The sequence below is a fragment of the Bubalus kerabau genome, chromosome 6, assembly GCF_029407905.1.
Source record: "Bubalus kerabau isolate K-KA32 ecotype Philippines breed swamp buffalo chromosome 6, PCC_UOA_SB_1v2, whole genome shotgun sequence".
NCBI classification, from domain to species: domain Eukaryota; kingdom Metazoa; phylum Chordata; class Mammalia; order Artiodactyla; family Bovidae; genus Bubalus; species Bubalus kerabau.
In genome coordinates, this window is record NC_073629.1 from 52,511,511 (window position 1) to 52,524,213 (window position 12,703).

The following is a 12,703-nucleotide window of genomic DNA, read 5'->3' on the forward strand; positions in this document are numbered from 1 at the left end:
CATTGCTTCCCTTCACTGGGCCTGGAGAGATCCATCTTGAGGCTTCAGTGGGTCTGCTTAGGACTTTAAGAGTTAAAGCTTAAACACAGGTGTGGAAACAAAAGGGCTAGTTGCCTCTTTTGCTTTTTTTCTTGCTCTTTGGACAAGGTTGTTGAATCTGATCCAGAAAAAATAACAAACTTGGCTCTTGCTGCCTAGCCGTAAGTTCTTGTAATAAAACTCCCAGCACTGGCAGAGAGAGTAATGTTCTTTAAAAAAAAAAGTCTGGTAGCATAATCAGAATTTAAAATACAAATGGTGCGCATGGTTTCAGTAGGGAAGAGCAGTCAGGAGAGGGGGTGGTTCAGTGCATTTCAAAGCCTGGGGCCTGTTGGACAGTCCGGTGCTTCATGTTTGTCCCTTCAATGGACACTTGCTAAGGTTCAGGATTCTCAGAGCTTGGGGCTCTGTTCGTTCCCACAGGAAAACGTTTGTCATGTTGGAATGTCAGAGGACTGGGTTTTAATTAGTAAGCAGGAGAAAAGTTCAGTGGTTTCTGCAGGAAGGCACGGAACTACTAAATGATTTAATAATTGGTTTTTAGGGGAGTTAGTAGGTGAAAAATCAAATGCTAGTTTTAAAGCCTGGCAAAAGATCATTTCCTGGGCAGTGAGGGAAGCAAGGTTTGTAAGAATAAAGATATTATGGCTTAGCCTTTCCTGTAAGTAACACCATTGAGCTTTCATTCAGCAAGTGGTTACTGAGTCTCTACTTTGTGCCAAGCACCTTGCCAGGCCCAGGAGATGATTCAGAACGAGCTAGGTGCTTTCTTGGCCCTCGTGGTGCTTGTCAGGTAGGATGGCAGCAGGTTTGCTGGTCAGTGGTCGCAGTTCATGTGAGAGAGGGGCTGGGCTCGTGGTGTGCGAACGGCAGCTCCATCTGCCGTGGGCAGCTCCATCTCCAGGAGAGAAGGGGAGTCTGAGAGGTTTTACAGAGAAGGTGATACCTGTGGAGGACAAGGAGCAGTTACAAGGTGAGCACGGGGTAGGGGATGAGCAAGCCAGGTGGGGAGCAGGATGTAAAAAGGCCCAGGAGATCTTAAGCAGCATGTTGTGCCACTGTGAGTGATTTCGCAAGGCAGGTGCTTGGGGGAGTTCCGGGAAGTGGGGCGAGCAGAAGCCCTCTCTGATCATGTGCCAGTTAAGATGCTTAGGTGCTATCCTCCATTATCATGTGTTTTACTTTTTAGAAAGATCTCCTTGGTGATGGTGTGGATGAGGAGTGGAGCGAGATAGGATTGGCAGCTGACACAGCAGGAGGTTACTGTAATGGTTGAGATGTGAGGTTGGTTGAGATGTACGAGCCAGCAGTGGGGTGGGTAGCAGGGCAAGGACCCGCATATAAGGTGGAGGATGGAATGAATTGCCTTGAAAAGTTTCTGCCATTTTATCCAAATGTAAAACCCTTGCTCTTAACATTTTTAAAAACAATTCCATATTCAGTCATGTAGTAATTATCCTTGTAATAGTGATCGTAACCCCTCGTCATGTTAGAAACATACTGTTTTCCCCTCTCTCTCTCTCTCTTTTTTTTTTTTGCTATTCTCTTTACATCTCTTTTCTTCTACAAACTTTAGCCCAAACCAGACTCTAGCAAGGACTGCACTCTAGGGAGATCAGGCATGGACTGGAGTGCTGACTGGCAGAGGAGTGGCACTGGCCAGTCATGTCTTTATTTCAGGAGAGCTCTTGAGGGGTCCTAGGATGACGCCCTTGCAAACAAGATGAGGACTATTCCATGAGATCACTTTGTAGTTGGTGAACAGCCTGCAGGCACGCTAAGTCACTTCAGTGGTGTCTTGACTCTTTGCGACCCTATGGACTGTAGCCCACCATGCTCCTCTGTCCATGGGATTCTCCAGGCAAGAACACTGGAGTGGGTTGCCATGCCATCCTCCAGGGGATGTTCCCAACCCAGGGATCAAACCCACATCTCCTTCAGCTTCTGCATTGCAGGTGGATTCTTTACCACTGCACCACTGGGGAAGCCTTGGAAAATAGCCTGGGCTCCTGCAAGTTCTGTTCCATGTGCTCAGGTCAGCGTGGGAATATGCCTGCAAGTCAACAGACCTCAGCCTTGTCTGGTTCAGCATCTCAGGGATTTAGACGAGTGTGGAGATGGCACACACATGAAGTTTAGAGATTTTTGACAATCAACAGAATAGATTTTTATATGGTCTCTACAGAATTGAAATGAGTCTAAAGACCTTGATTTATATTAAAGATACACCAGTGTAGGGGAAGGAGGAGAAGAGCCTTGAGCTGATAAAATAAGACCTGAGACTTGAGGTACTGTTATCCCTATCTCCACCTCCCTGGTGTGAGCTGCCGTTCTTTCTCCCCTGGGTTATTCCAGAAGTCTACTACTAGTCTCCTGCTCCTTGTCTGTCTTCAGTCTAGACTGGCCACAGCAGCCAGAGTGATTTGTTAGATGTTTTCATGAATCCTCAGTGGCGGCCCATCTCACCCAGACTAAACATCACAGTCCTTTGCAATGGTCTGTAAGGTCCTGTTGGACCTACTGGTCTCCTCTGTGGCCTCTCTGACTTTACTTCTGCTCATCTCCATCTCGCCCCTGTGCTCCAGCCACGCCAGCCTCCTTGCTGTCTCTTTTCTGTGCCAGACGTATGCACTTGCTGCTGTCTCCTCCCCAGCACCCTTCCGCTGATGTCCACATGGCTGCCTGTCATCTCCTTCAGTTCTTGACCTGCCCAGTGACTTTCTCAGTCAGATTTTACACTTAAAAGTAGAGTGCCCCTCTTCTCTTCTCTTAATTTATATCATTCCTTCACACTTGTTAACATGTATTTTAATTGTTTATTTTGTTCCTCTGACTTCCTTGCTAGACTGTAAGCTTCACAAAGCAGGGAATTTTGTCTGTTGCCTTCTCCACTATATTCCCAGCACTTCGAACAATGCTTGGCTTTCAATAAATATTTGTTGGATGTTTGTTTAAAGCATAAATGAATGGATATGAGATTATAGTAGGATTCAGCTGATATAAAAGCTGATGTGATCTTGTACCTCATGCAGTGTCCATAGAAAGATATTTCGTAAAGAATTGGCTCACGTGATTATGGAGGCTACAGATTCTGCAGACTCAGCGTCTCAGTTTGTTATTGAAGGACAGCAGACTGCTGTAGGCCCAGGAAGAGCTGATGTCCCAATTCAAAGGCTGTCAGCTGGAGAATTCTCTGTTACTCAGGGGAAGGGTAACATTTAGGCCTTCAACTGATTGGGTGAGGTCCACACCCATTGGGAAGGGCAATTTGTTTTAGTTGGTCTACTGATCTAAGCGTTAATTCTGGACTTCCCTGGTAGTCAGGTGGTTGGGAATTCTCCTACCAGTGCAGGGAACATGGATTCGATCCCTGGTTTGGGAAGATTCCATATGCCCTGGGGCAACTAAGCCCATGTGCCCCAAACACTGAGCCTGCCCTGTGAGCTGCAGTTGCTGAGCCTGAGAACCACAACTACGAGAGCCTGTGCTCTGCAACAAGAGAAGCCACTGTGACAAGAAGTCTGTGCACGCAACAAATAACAGCCCCTGATTGCTGCAGCTGAAGTCCACACACAGCAACGAAGACCCAGCACAGCCAAAAATAAATTAATTAAAAAGAAATGTTAATCTCATCCAAAAACACCCTCACAGAAATGCCCATAATAATGTTTGACCAAATAACTGGTACCCTGTACCCCAATCACACTGACACCTGAAGCTAACCTTCACAGTACTCTCATCAGACCACACCCCAAACCCTGGGTCTCGTCCCAGGCACCACATTCCAGAGACTATGCTGATGAAGATATGACAACCATGGTGTCTGGGGAGGAGTCCAGGGAGTTGGACTGTTGCCCTCAAGAAGTGAAGTGGTGGTCAGGATTGAGTGACATCTACAAACATTTGAAGGTTTGTCTCATGGAAGAAAGAGGAAGGGATTCTTTGGTTTGGAAAGCCCAGCTCAGACAAGTGGGTGGAAGGCAAATCTTACAGGCAACTAAAGTAAGAAGGGACATCTGCTCTGAGAGCCAGTGAAGTCTCCTTTCTGGAAGGGTGCAGGCAGGGCCAGCTGTGACCAGGAGTCATAAGTCACCTGTTCTGATCCGGCCTGGGTGCTGATTCTCTGACCTTGGGTAGGCCTTTAGCTTCTCTGAGTTTCTCTCTGTGGAAATCAGAGTAGCCTGCATCAGAGGTCATTCTGAAGATCAGGTGGAAATAACCATACCTTGTAAAACTCGGTGGGGCTCAGGGGAGGCCTTTGTGTGTGAGCTGCTGTGTCAAGTCAGAGAATGGGTGGTCAGGAGGAGCGCTGACTAACCCCTTGCTGCGGCAGAAAATTTCCACTGACCTGCAGTCAGGGACGCCTCACTGCCCCTGGCAGCTTTGCTTTCTTCTCGTTGGAATTCGCCTGAGGAGTGGCAGTTGACTCCTTTTCCAAATTCCTCAGCCCTGAGTGTGTGATCTGTGCTGCTGCTGGCCCTGGAGAAGCCAGACGAGTGGGGCAGATGGTGAGTGAAGGGCGCTCCCCCTTCTCGAGCAGTCAGCTCCACGATGGCATTGCTTTTAATGACTTCAGGATACATTCCCAGATTGCTCCCCATTTCTTCTCTTATTTACACTGCTCACATTCTTGCCTCTGGAATGCACCAGGGTGATCTATCCCACCTTCCACTCTGGAGAAATGTACTCTCTGCATAACATATTTAAAGCCCTAGTGTTTTATTTTACGGTTGTAACATGAATGAGAAAAAAGGAAAGAACGGAACATCCAGGGAGGCTTGCCTAACATTCAGAACTGCACTGGCAGTGGGACAAAGGCCTCTGCGCTGCTGTGGGTTTTTGCGGTGACAGGCTTGATAAAAGTGACTTTTTAGTGCAAGTGCTTTTCAGTGAAAAGGTGATTTTACTACAGTGCTTAAGTCAGAAAATCAGATAAGCATTGTCTGAAGTTCAGTGTTGATGAGTAGCTAAGCTTCAGAGGTTTTATGAATAGGTTGGCATGGTTATTGTTGGCAGGTAGATGGCTCAGGAGCTTTTCCGTATGCAGGCGATGTCAAAACAAGGTCAGAGCTAAATGCTCCCCCACTGGTTTTGTTTATAACTGGCATTGGGACGTGTAGCAAATGTCATTGCCACATCTGGTAGCGCTCTATAGTGCCTGATACATAGTAGGTGTAATGAGTGGTCACTGTTATAGGTGGTCATAGTTTACACCCAGCTTCTTAGTGATTAGTTCTGGGTTTCCCGAGCCAATACAAACCAGAAAGTTTTTATTATTCTTTGTAAAGTACATAGCGGCCCAGTTTTTAGGATAGAAAGAGCTGTCAATTTGGAGATCCGATTTGAGAATCCAGTAGCTCTTCGAGTAGCAGTAACATTCAGTCAGTCCAAAGCATAGGTCAGGATTTCTCAGTTGTGGTGCTGTTGACGTTTAGGATAATTCTTTGTCATGGGGGCCATCCTGTGCATTTTAGGATGTTTAGCAGCGTCCCTGGCCTCTATTCACTAGATTCCAGTAGCTCTTCCCTCCTGTTTGTGACAATCAAAACCGTTTTCAGATGTTGCTGCATGTTCCCTGGTGGGCAGAATAACCCCTGGTAAGAACCACTGGTGTAGAGGAAGCTGTGAGGTGCCCACGATAGGCTTTTCAAACTGTGGATCACTCAGTACCCATTAAGGCCAGGCTTCTCAACTGTGGTTGAACATTGAAATTGTCGAGGAAGCTTTAAAAAATGCTGATGTCTGGCTCACACTCCCAAATTCTAGTTGATTGGGGGGTGGTGGCCTGGGTCTCAGGATATTTAGAAACTCCTCAGATGCTTCTGGTTTTCAGCCAAGAGGGAGACCACAGCATGAGTCGGTGTTGGAGTCAATGGGGTGAAGTACTGCTTTGCTAGCATTTAAAAAGTATAAGTATATATGCTGCTGCTAAGTCGCTTCAGTAGTGTCCGACTCTGTGCGATCCCGTAGACGGCAGCCCACCAGGCTCCCCCGTCCCTAGGATTCTCCAGGCAAGAACACTGGAGTGAGTTGCCATTTCCTTCTCCAATAAGTATATATAGTTGAAGAGAAAATATTAATGCCTAGCACATTATTTAAGGGTAAGAAGTATTTTATATGGGGCTTCCCAGGTGGCCCAGTGGTAAAGAATCTGCCTGCCAAGCAGGAGACAAGGGTTCTATCCCTGGGTCAGGAAGATCCCCTGGAGGAAGACATGGCAACCCACTCCAGTGTTCTTGCCTGGGAAATCCCATGGACAGAGGAGCCTGGAAGGCTATATAGTCCATGGGGTGGCAAAGTCATATTCAGCCAGACATGACTAAATGACTAAACACAACAACAACAACTATTTTGTATGTGTGTTGAGGTTGAAAACACTGCTGGAAAGGGTAGAGCCATAAGCATAATCCCTGCCCTCAACTTGCTTTTAGTCTGGCTGTAACCACTTCAGAAACTGCTTGCTTCTTGTTGTTAATGATAGTTAACATGAAAACATTTTTTATTGAAGTATAATTGACATATAACATTATACTAGTTTTAGGTGTTCAACATAATCTTCAATATTTGTATATATTGTAAAATGATCATCACAATAAGTCTAGTTAACATCTGTCACCATATGTAGAGAAGTTTTTATCTTATAGTGAGAACTTTTAATATCTATGGTCTTTAGCAACTTTCATATATGCAATAAATATTACTAACCATAGTCACTATGCTATACATTAAATCCCCATAACATGTTTTTTAATAACATGAAGTTTGTGCCTTTTATATACATATGTATTTTTAAATTATTTTACTTATTTGGCTGCATTGGGTCTTAGTTGTGGGAATTGGGATCTTTTGTTGCAGTGCATGGGTTCTCTAGTTGTGGCGCTCGGGCTTAGTTGTTCCACCGCTTGTAGGATCTTAGTTCCCCAATCAGGGATGGAATTCGTGTTCCCTGCACTGCAAGGCAGACTCTTAACCACTGAACCACCAGGGAAATCCCAAAGTTTGTACCTTTTGACCCCTTTCACCCGTCTCACTCATTCCCTATCTCCCACCTCTGGCAACCACCAGTCTGTTCTTAATATCTGTGAATCTGGATTTTTGTTTTGTTTTTAGATTCCACATATAAGTGAGATCATTTGGCATTTGTCTTTCTCCATCTGACTTATTTCACTTAGCATAATGTCCTTGAGGTCCATTCATGTTGTTGCAAATGGCAAGATTTTATTCTTTTTCATGGCTGAAAATATTCCATCGTGTATCTATACCACATCTTTATTCATTCATCGGTGAACATTTAGGCCATTTCCATATCTTGGCTATTGTAAATAATGCTGCAGGGTTCATATATCTTTTCAAGTTAGTGTTTTCATTGTCTTCGGATAAATACCCAGAAGTGGAATTGCTGGATCACATGGTAGTTCTGTTGTTAATGTGAAATTCAGTACAAAACGTTTATAGTTCTGTGGCTTGGGAGGTTTTGAGCCTTTCTGCTCACATTTTGAGGTTCTACCCTGACACTGATAAAATCAGTTGCTGGACAATAAAGATGACATGCGTACTTTCACCAGCAACTGAATTTAATTATAGTGTAGCAGCTAGATGATAATTTCCCCCCTTTGTCTGTGTTAATTATATATACCGTGGTATGCTAGGTCAGCAGTGGTCTAAATACATCCAAGCAAATATTGGGTCTTGCATAAATCATCCCAGACATTTTATGAGGATCAGTCTAATGGCCTCTTGACTTCATTATCTATGGGAATTTGGGGGTCTTACAAAATAAACTGTAATACACATTCATCTCCCTGCGAGGAAAGTAGTGTAAAGTGATAGAAGACTAGCCAGCTCTGGTCGTATTTTATCTCAGTGCTCAAAAGCCAGTAAACCAAAGGGACTCTTGCTGTGTTCCTGCGGTGGTGACTGTTGGCAGAGGCTGCAGCTGTGGAAGACGTGGACATCGAGGTCAAGCCTTTGGAAGCACTTACTGATCCATTACAAGTCCATGAAAACACTCACCAAGGCTTCCTATTAGACATGAAACACATTATTTGAAAGGTTGGCCTTCAATTTAGATACCTGGAAAATAGCGCTGAGAAGTCTTATGATTCCTCACAAAGCACTCTGTGGTCTCGTCACAAAGTTCTTTAAAAATTCAAAGGGCCGTCCTGCATTGTTTGCAGTTATGTCTTACCTGGAAGAAGGTAGGCTTGGGATTATTTCTTGAATGAGCTGCTGAAGAAAGCTGTTGCCATTGTGTAAGAAAAGGAAGAGGTTAGATTGACAGATATTTATTAATTGTCTGACAAGAGCGTTTTCTGATAATGATTTAGCTCCAGTGACTGCAGCACATTAAATATGCAACTCTGTTTCTTCTAGGTGTCTGAAGGTTCTCTGGTCCATTTTTCATCAAGAAACTTCTCCTTGTCAGCAGAAACAGAAGAAAGGAGCTTCCCCCATGGAAACGAACATCTGTTAAATTGGGCCCGAAAGGAATATGGAGCGGTCACTTCATTCACTGAACTCAAGATAGCAAGAAACATTTATATTAAAGTGGGGGAAGGTAAATTCTATGTGGTCTCAATTAATGACTGATTTATGACAGTCAGTTGTTTTCTTTTCGGAGACCAGGTGGCTAGGGCAAGGAATCAGAGAATTACAGATTGCTGGAGCTGGCAGGACCTGAGGGATCGCTGGGGCCCGCTCCCTACCACATCCTCTCCTTCCCTTTTTCTTTCTGAGGAGATAGGCCTGGTAATGGGGGAGAAGTGGGGAGTAGCCTGGTTGAGAGAGGAGGAAGTTGTTGTGTAGAATTTAGAAGACACCCAGGCACAGAAGTCAGCGGTGAGTGGAAGCTGACAAGCTGAGGTGTGGGAAAGGAAGGGCTAACTGATGGAGTGCAAGGAGAGTTAGCGTGGTGAGTCAGCAGTTAGAGCTTCCTCGCACCTGTTATTCTGCAAACATTTAAAGCCAGTGTCAGTGTTATGGCCTCGAGACATCAGTTAACTTTTGAACAATAGCAGAGGACAAGTGTTTGAATGTATTTTTAATATGAATGCTTGTTACAAGGACAAATTATTAGAGAAAGGAGCTGTTTAGCCTTGATAAGAAATGGCCTATTTTAATTTCCTTGCCTTGCAGAGGGATATAAATATCTGGTGATTCAATTTTGAAAGCATATTATTTCTCAAATAACTTCTTTATCATTATTTTTAGTTGAGTATGTTTGGAACTCCCAAATAAGTTACTAGAAATAACAACTCTTGTGAACGGGCCCTTGTTACAGTCAGGTGATTGTGTGAAAATGGCGTTTCGGGTCCTCTGGGTCCATCTGCTTTCTTCTGAATTCTATAGCAGTTGTCTCCTCTATCATAGACTCTGTGGAAGCATGAGTGAGTTATTGAATGCTCGTTCCCAGCCCTTTTCCGGATCTGGGATGTTTGATAGATTCAGGACACTGATGTTAAGTGTGTGCTGTGTGCAGAGGCTGTATCAGGGGATTTCTACATGCACCCTCATTTAACCCTGCCAGTAATCCTAGGAGGAAACCATTATTTTGACCATTTTGCAGAGGGGTCAATGGAGGGTTTAAGCTAACTTGCTCAAATCCACATTATTATTAGCAAGTGACAAAACTAGAACTCAAACTCAGGTTTTCTGACCTTTGAGTCTAAGGCTTATTGCCTGATGTTGCATTTTAAGTCTTAGCCCAGTGAGATTGAAGATTGAAGGCAAAAAGAGAATAGAGAAGCAGAGGATACGATGGTTAGATAGTATCACTGACTCAGTAGACATGAATCTGAGCAAACTCTAGGAGATAGGAGGAGCCTGGCATGCTGCAGTCCACGAAGTCACAAGGAGTCAGACATGGCTTAGCGACTGAACAACAACAAACATAAAAGTAGGTTACCTAGATGGAAAGGCTTGTTTAGTTGAATAGAGGGAGGAGGAGTTTAAAGGAGAGCAAGTTTCAAAGACTTGAAGTTTGTTATTAAACTCTCATGGTATTCAGGTCGCTAATCATAGAGGTCAAGCCCCATTGGGACAAAACAAACAAAAAATCTCTTTTAATAAAGGTTCTAAGCCCTGACCATGGTCTCTTTTTGAAGCAGAATTTTAGTGCATATTGACTGGATATTGATTACCTCCCTGGAATTTGTTAGAATAAGAACATGTGTTATGGTAACATGTAGAAGGTTGGGCTCTATTCTATTCTCTTAAGAGGGCATGAGCTTCAGTGCACAAGAGTGAAGGGTCCCATGATTTCCCCAAGGCTGCACACTGGATCAGGGAAGAACTTTAAGGACCTTGTGTCCTGCCCAGTAAAAACTTTAATTTCTTGTAAAGACCTTTGGAGATCCTAAAACTTGACTCCAGATACCAGTCAGTAAATCACTGGCCCACACCATGGAGAGGAGCAGCTGGGGAAGTGAGGGTCCTTGGCTAGGTTGGTGGACCACAAGGCGCTGTTGTCTATCACCATGGATTAGACTCTGCTGAGCAGACCTCATCCGCTGGTTTCCCAGAACCTGACCTGTCTCTACCCAGCTGAGTTAGGGATCCTAGGCCATGGGCCTCTTCTTATTCTATACAAAGTGTGGTCCCCACCCCAGCAGCATCCTCATCACCTGGGAGCTTTTAGAAATGCTGGTTCTCGGGCCCATCCCAGACACCTGACTTATAAACTCTGATGGTAGGGTCCAGCCATCTGTGTTTTAGCAGGCACTCTAGAGTGATTCTGCATGCTCAGTCACTCAGTTGTGTCTGACTCTTTACAACCCTATGGATTGAAGCCTGCCAGGCTCCTCTGTCCATGGGATTTTCCCAGCAGAAACACTGGAGTGTTGCAATTTCCTCCTCCAGTGGATCTTCCTGACCCAGGGATCGAACCTCCGTCTCCTGTGTCTCCAGCACTGCAGGTAGATTCTTTACCACTGTACTACCTGGGAAGCCCTTGGTGCTTCTGTTACTTGGTAAAGTTTGAGAACTACTGCTCTGACCTATATGCTTAGAGTGGAAGAACTGAGGGCTTTCGGTTCTTATCCCAGCTGGGCTTATTATCTGCGAGGCTTCAAGCAACATTCTGATTTACCTACCACCAGAACCTCAGTTTCCATAGCAGGAAAATGAGGTCTTTACATTACCCCTCAGGTTCTTCGAGTATGTTATTCTATCTCTCACAGTGTTTTGTCAATCCTTTCCTAAAATACAAATAAGCATGTGACTTCCCCCCTCCCCCACACTTGCCAGGTTTCTACCCGGGGATTCCCCTTTGTGGTTTCCTCTCTGCTTGGCAGTTGGTATAAGTTTTGATGCCAGGCATGCGGAAGGTCATTTGGGGGCAAAAAAAAAAAAACAAACCACATACATGCATGCACACACAACAAAAAGTGATCAGCTTACTCAACTTAGTGACAATGGCATCTGGGACTTAAGCCCTTAATAGCAGCAACTTTTAAACAATTAAACCTTTCCTGGTGGCTTTGGAGGGTCACAGTGTGGGTGAGCTTTTTGTTCCTTGTCTCAAATCTCACACCAGTATTTGTTAATTCCAAAAACCCACACCACGTGCCTACTGTGTATGTGCCAGATGCACCCCAGGCTCATCTGTGAACTAGAAATACAGGCCAGAGTCCCAGGAGGGGGTCCTTGTCTCTTGAGTTCCAGACGGGGCTGTCCCTGGCCCATGCCTCCATCCTCTGACGCTTGATGAAGTTTCAGCCTTGCCACCCCGATATCACTTTCTGTCCTGTGATCTGGGGGAGGCGCTCGCAGGGCTACAGCTGCAGGGTGTGCATTCCTCATCTGCTCATCTGGCAAAACCCTTAGCAGATGTGGAGGGGGTGCTGCTCCAGCAGCCAGAGTCAGCAGAGCCTGGGCCTCTTTAAGGGGGTCTTTAGGGAAGAATACAGAATGCACAGCCAACACTTTCTTGAAGTGAACCTTTAAGCAGGGGCCCCGTGAACTCCCCCGGCCCCCCCTGTTCTAGGGGTGACACTGGGGGATGCCCTGGTGCCTGGAGCCAGAAAGCTACAGTATATGTTGTAGACTTCAGCACAGGGGCGTTGCACAGTTGGGTGGGCAGTATCAACCCAATCTGGGGAACTCCTGGGCTGAGGCCTCACTCCTAAGTGAGACTTGCATATGAATTTGAACCCTGGCATCCTGTCCATTAAATGGAAAAGGCAGAAGTCTGTTTCATTAAAGTGCCAGGTCTCTGATTAATTACCCCTTCTGAAAAAAGCTTGCTGCACCTAGAACTTCCTTGACACCGGTCCCAGCTGTCACACTGCCAGCAGTTTCAAGTTCTGTTTAAACATTTAAACCACTCGATGGAAATCCCATCAGCCATGGTGCTGTGTAAGCAGCATGTGCTCTTGGGGGAGTATCTTAGGACTCTTCGTAAGTGCATCACTTTCTTTGGTAGAGGTGATGAACAGCCCTCAGCACAATGAGATAATGTTTGTGAAGGCACCTTGCAGACTGTAAAGTGCCATATAAACGTGTGCTGTCTGTGTCAAGATTATGAGAAAGAGTCGAAGTCTGCCCTCACTCTAACAGTCTTTAGAGTATAAGTGACTCTGAGGAAGAAATATGGAGGAATGATTAATTCTACAGCATGGGCCAGAGAATTAATTAGGTTTCTGGTTCTTCTATTAATTGAAATAGC

General features: G+C 45.1%; 1 protein-coding gene across 7 annotated transcripts in view; it reads left to right on the forward strand.

Annotated features, from left to right (window-relative positions):
* Nucleotides 1-12,703, forward strand: part of TGFBR3 (transforming growth factor beta receptor 3) — a 207,967-nt gene that overhangs the window by 148,012 nt on the left and 47,252 nt on the right. For all 7 annotated transcript variants that reach the window (XM_055585178.1, XM_055585177.1, XM_055585179.1 and 4 more), the window contains one exon: nucleotides 8,413-8,596. In XM_055585178.1, coding sequence (XP_055441153.1) covers nucleotides 8,413-8,596 — 184 coding nt within the window. The remainder of the gene's footprint in view (nucleotides 1-8,412; nucleotides 8,597-12,703) is intronic.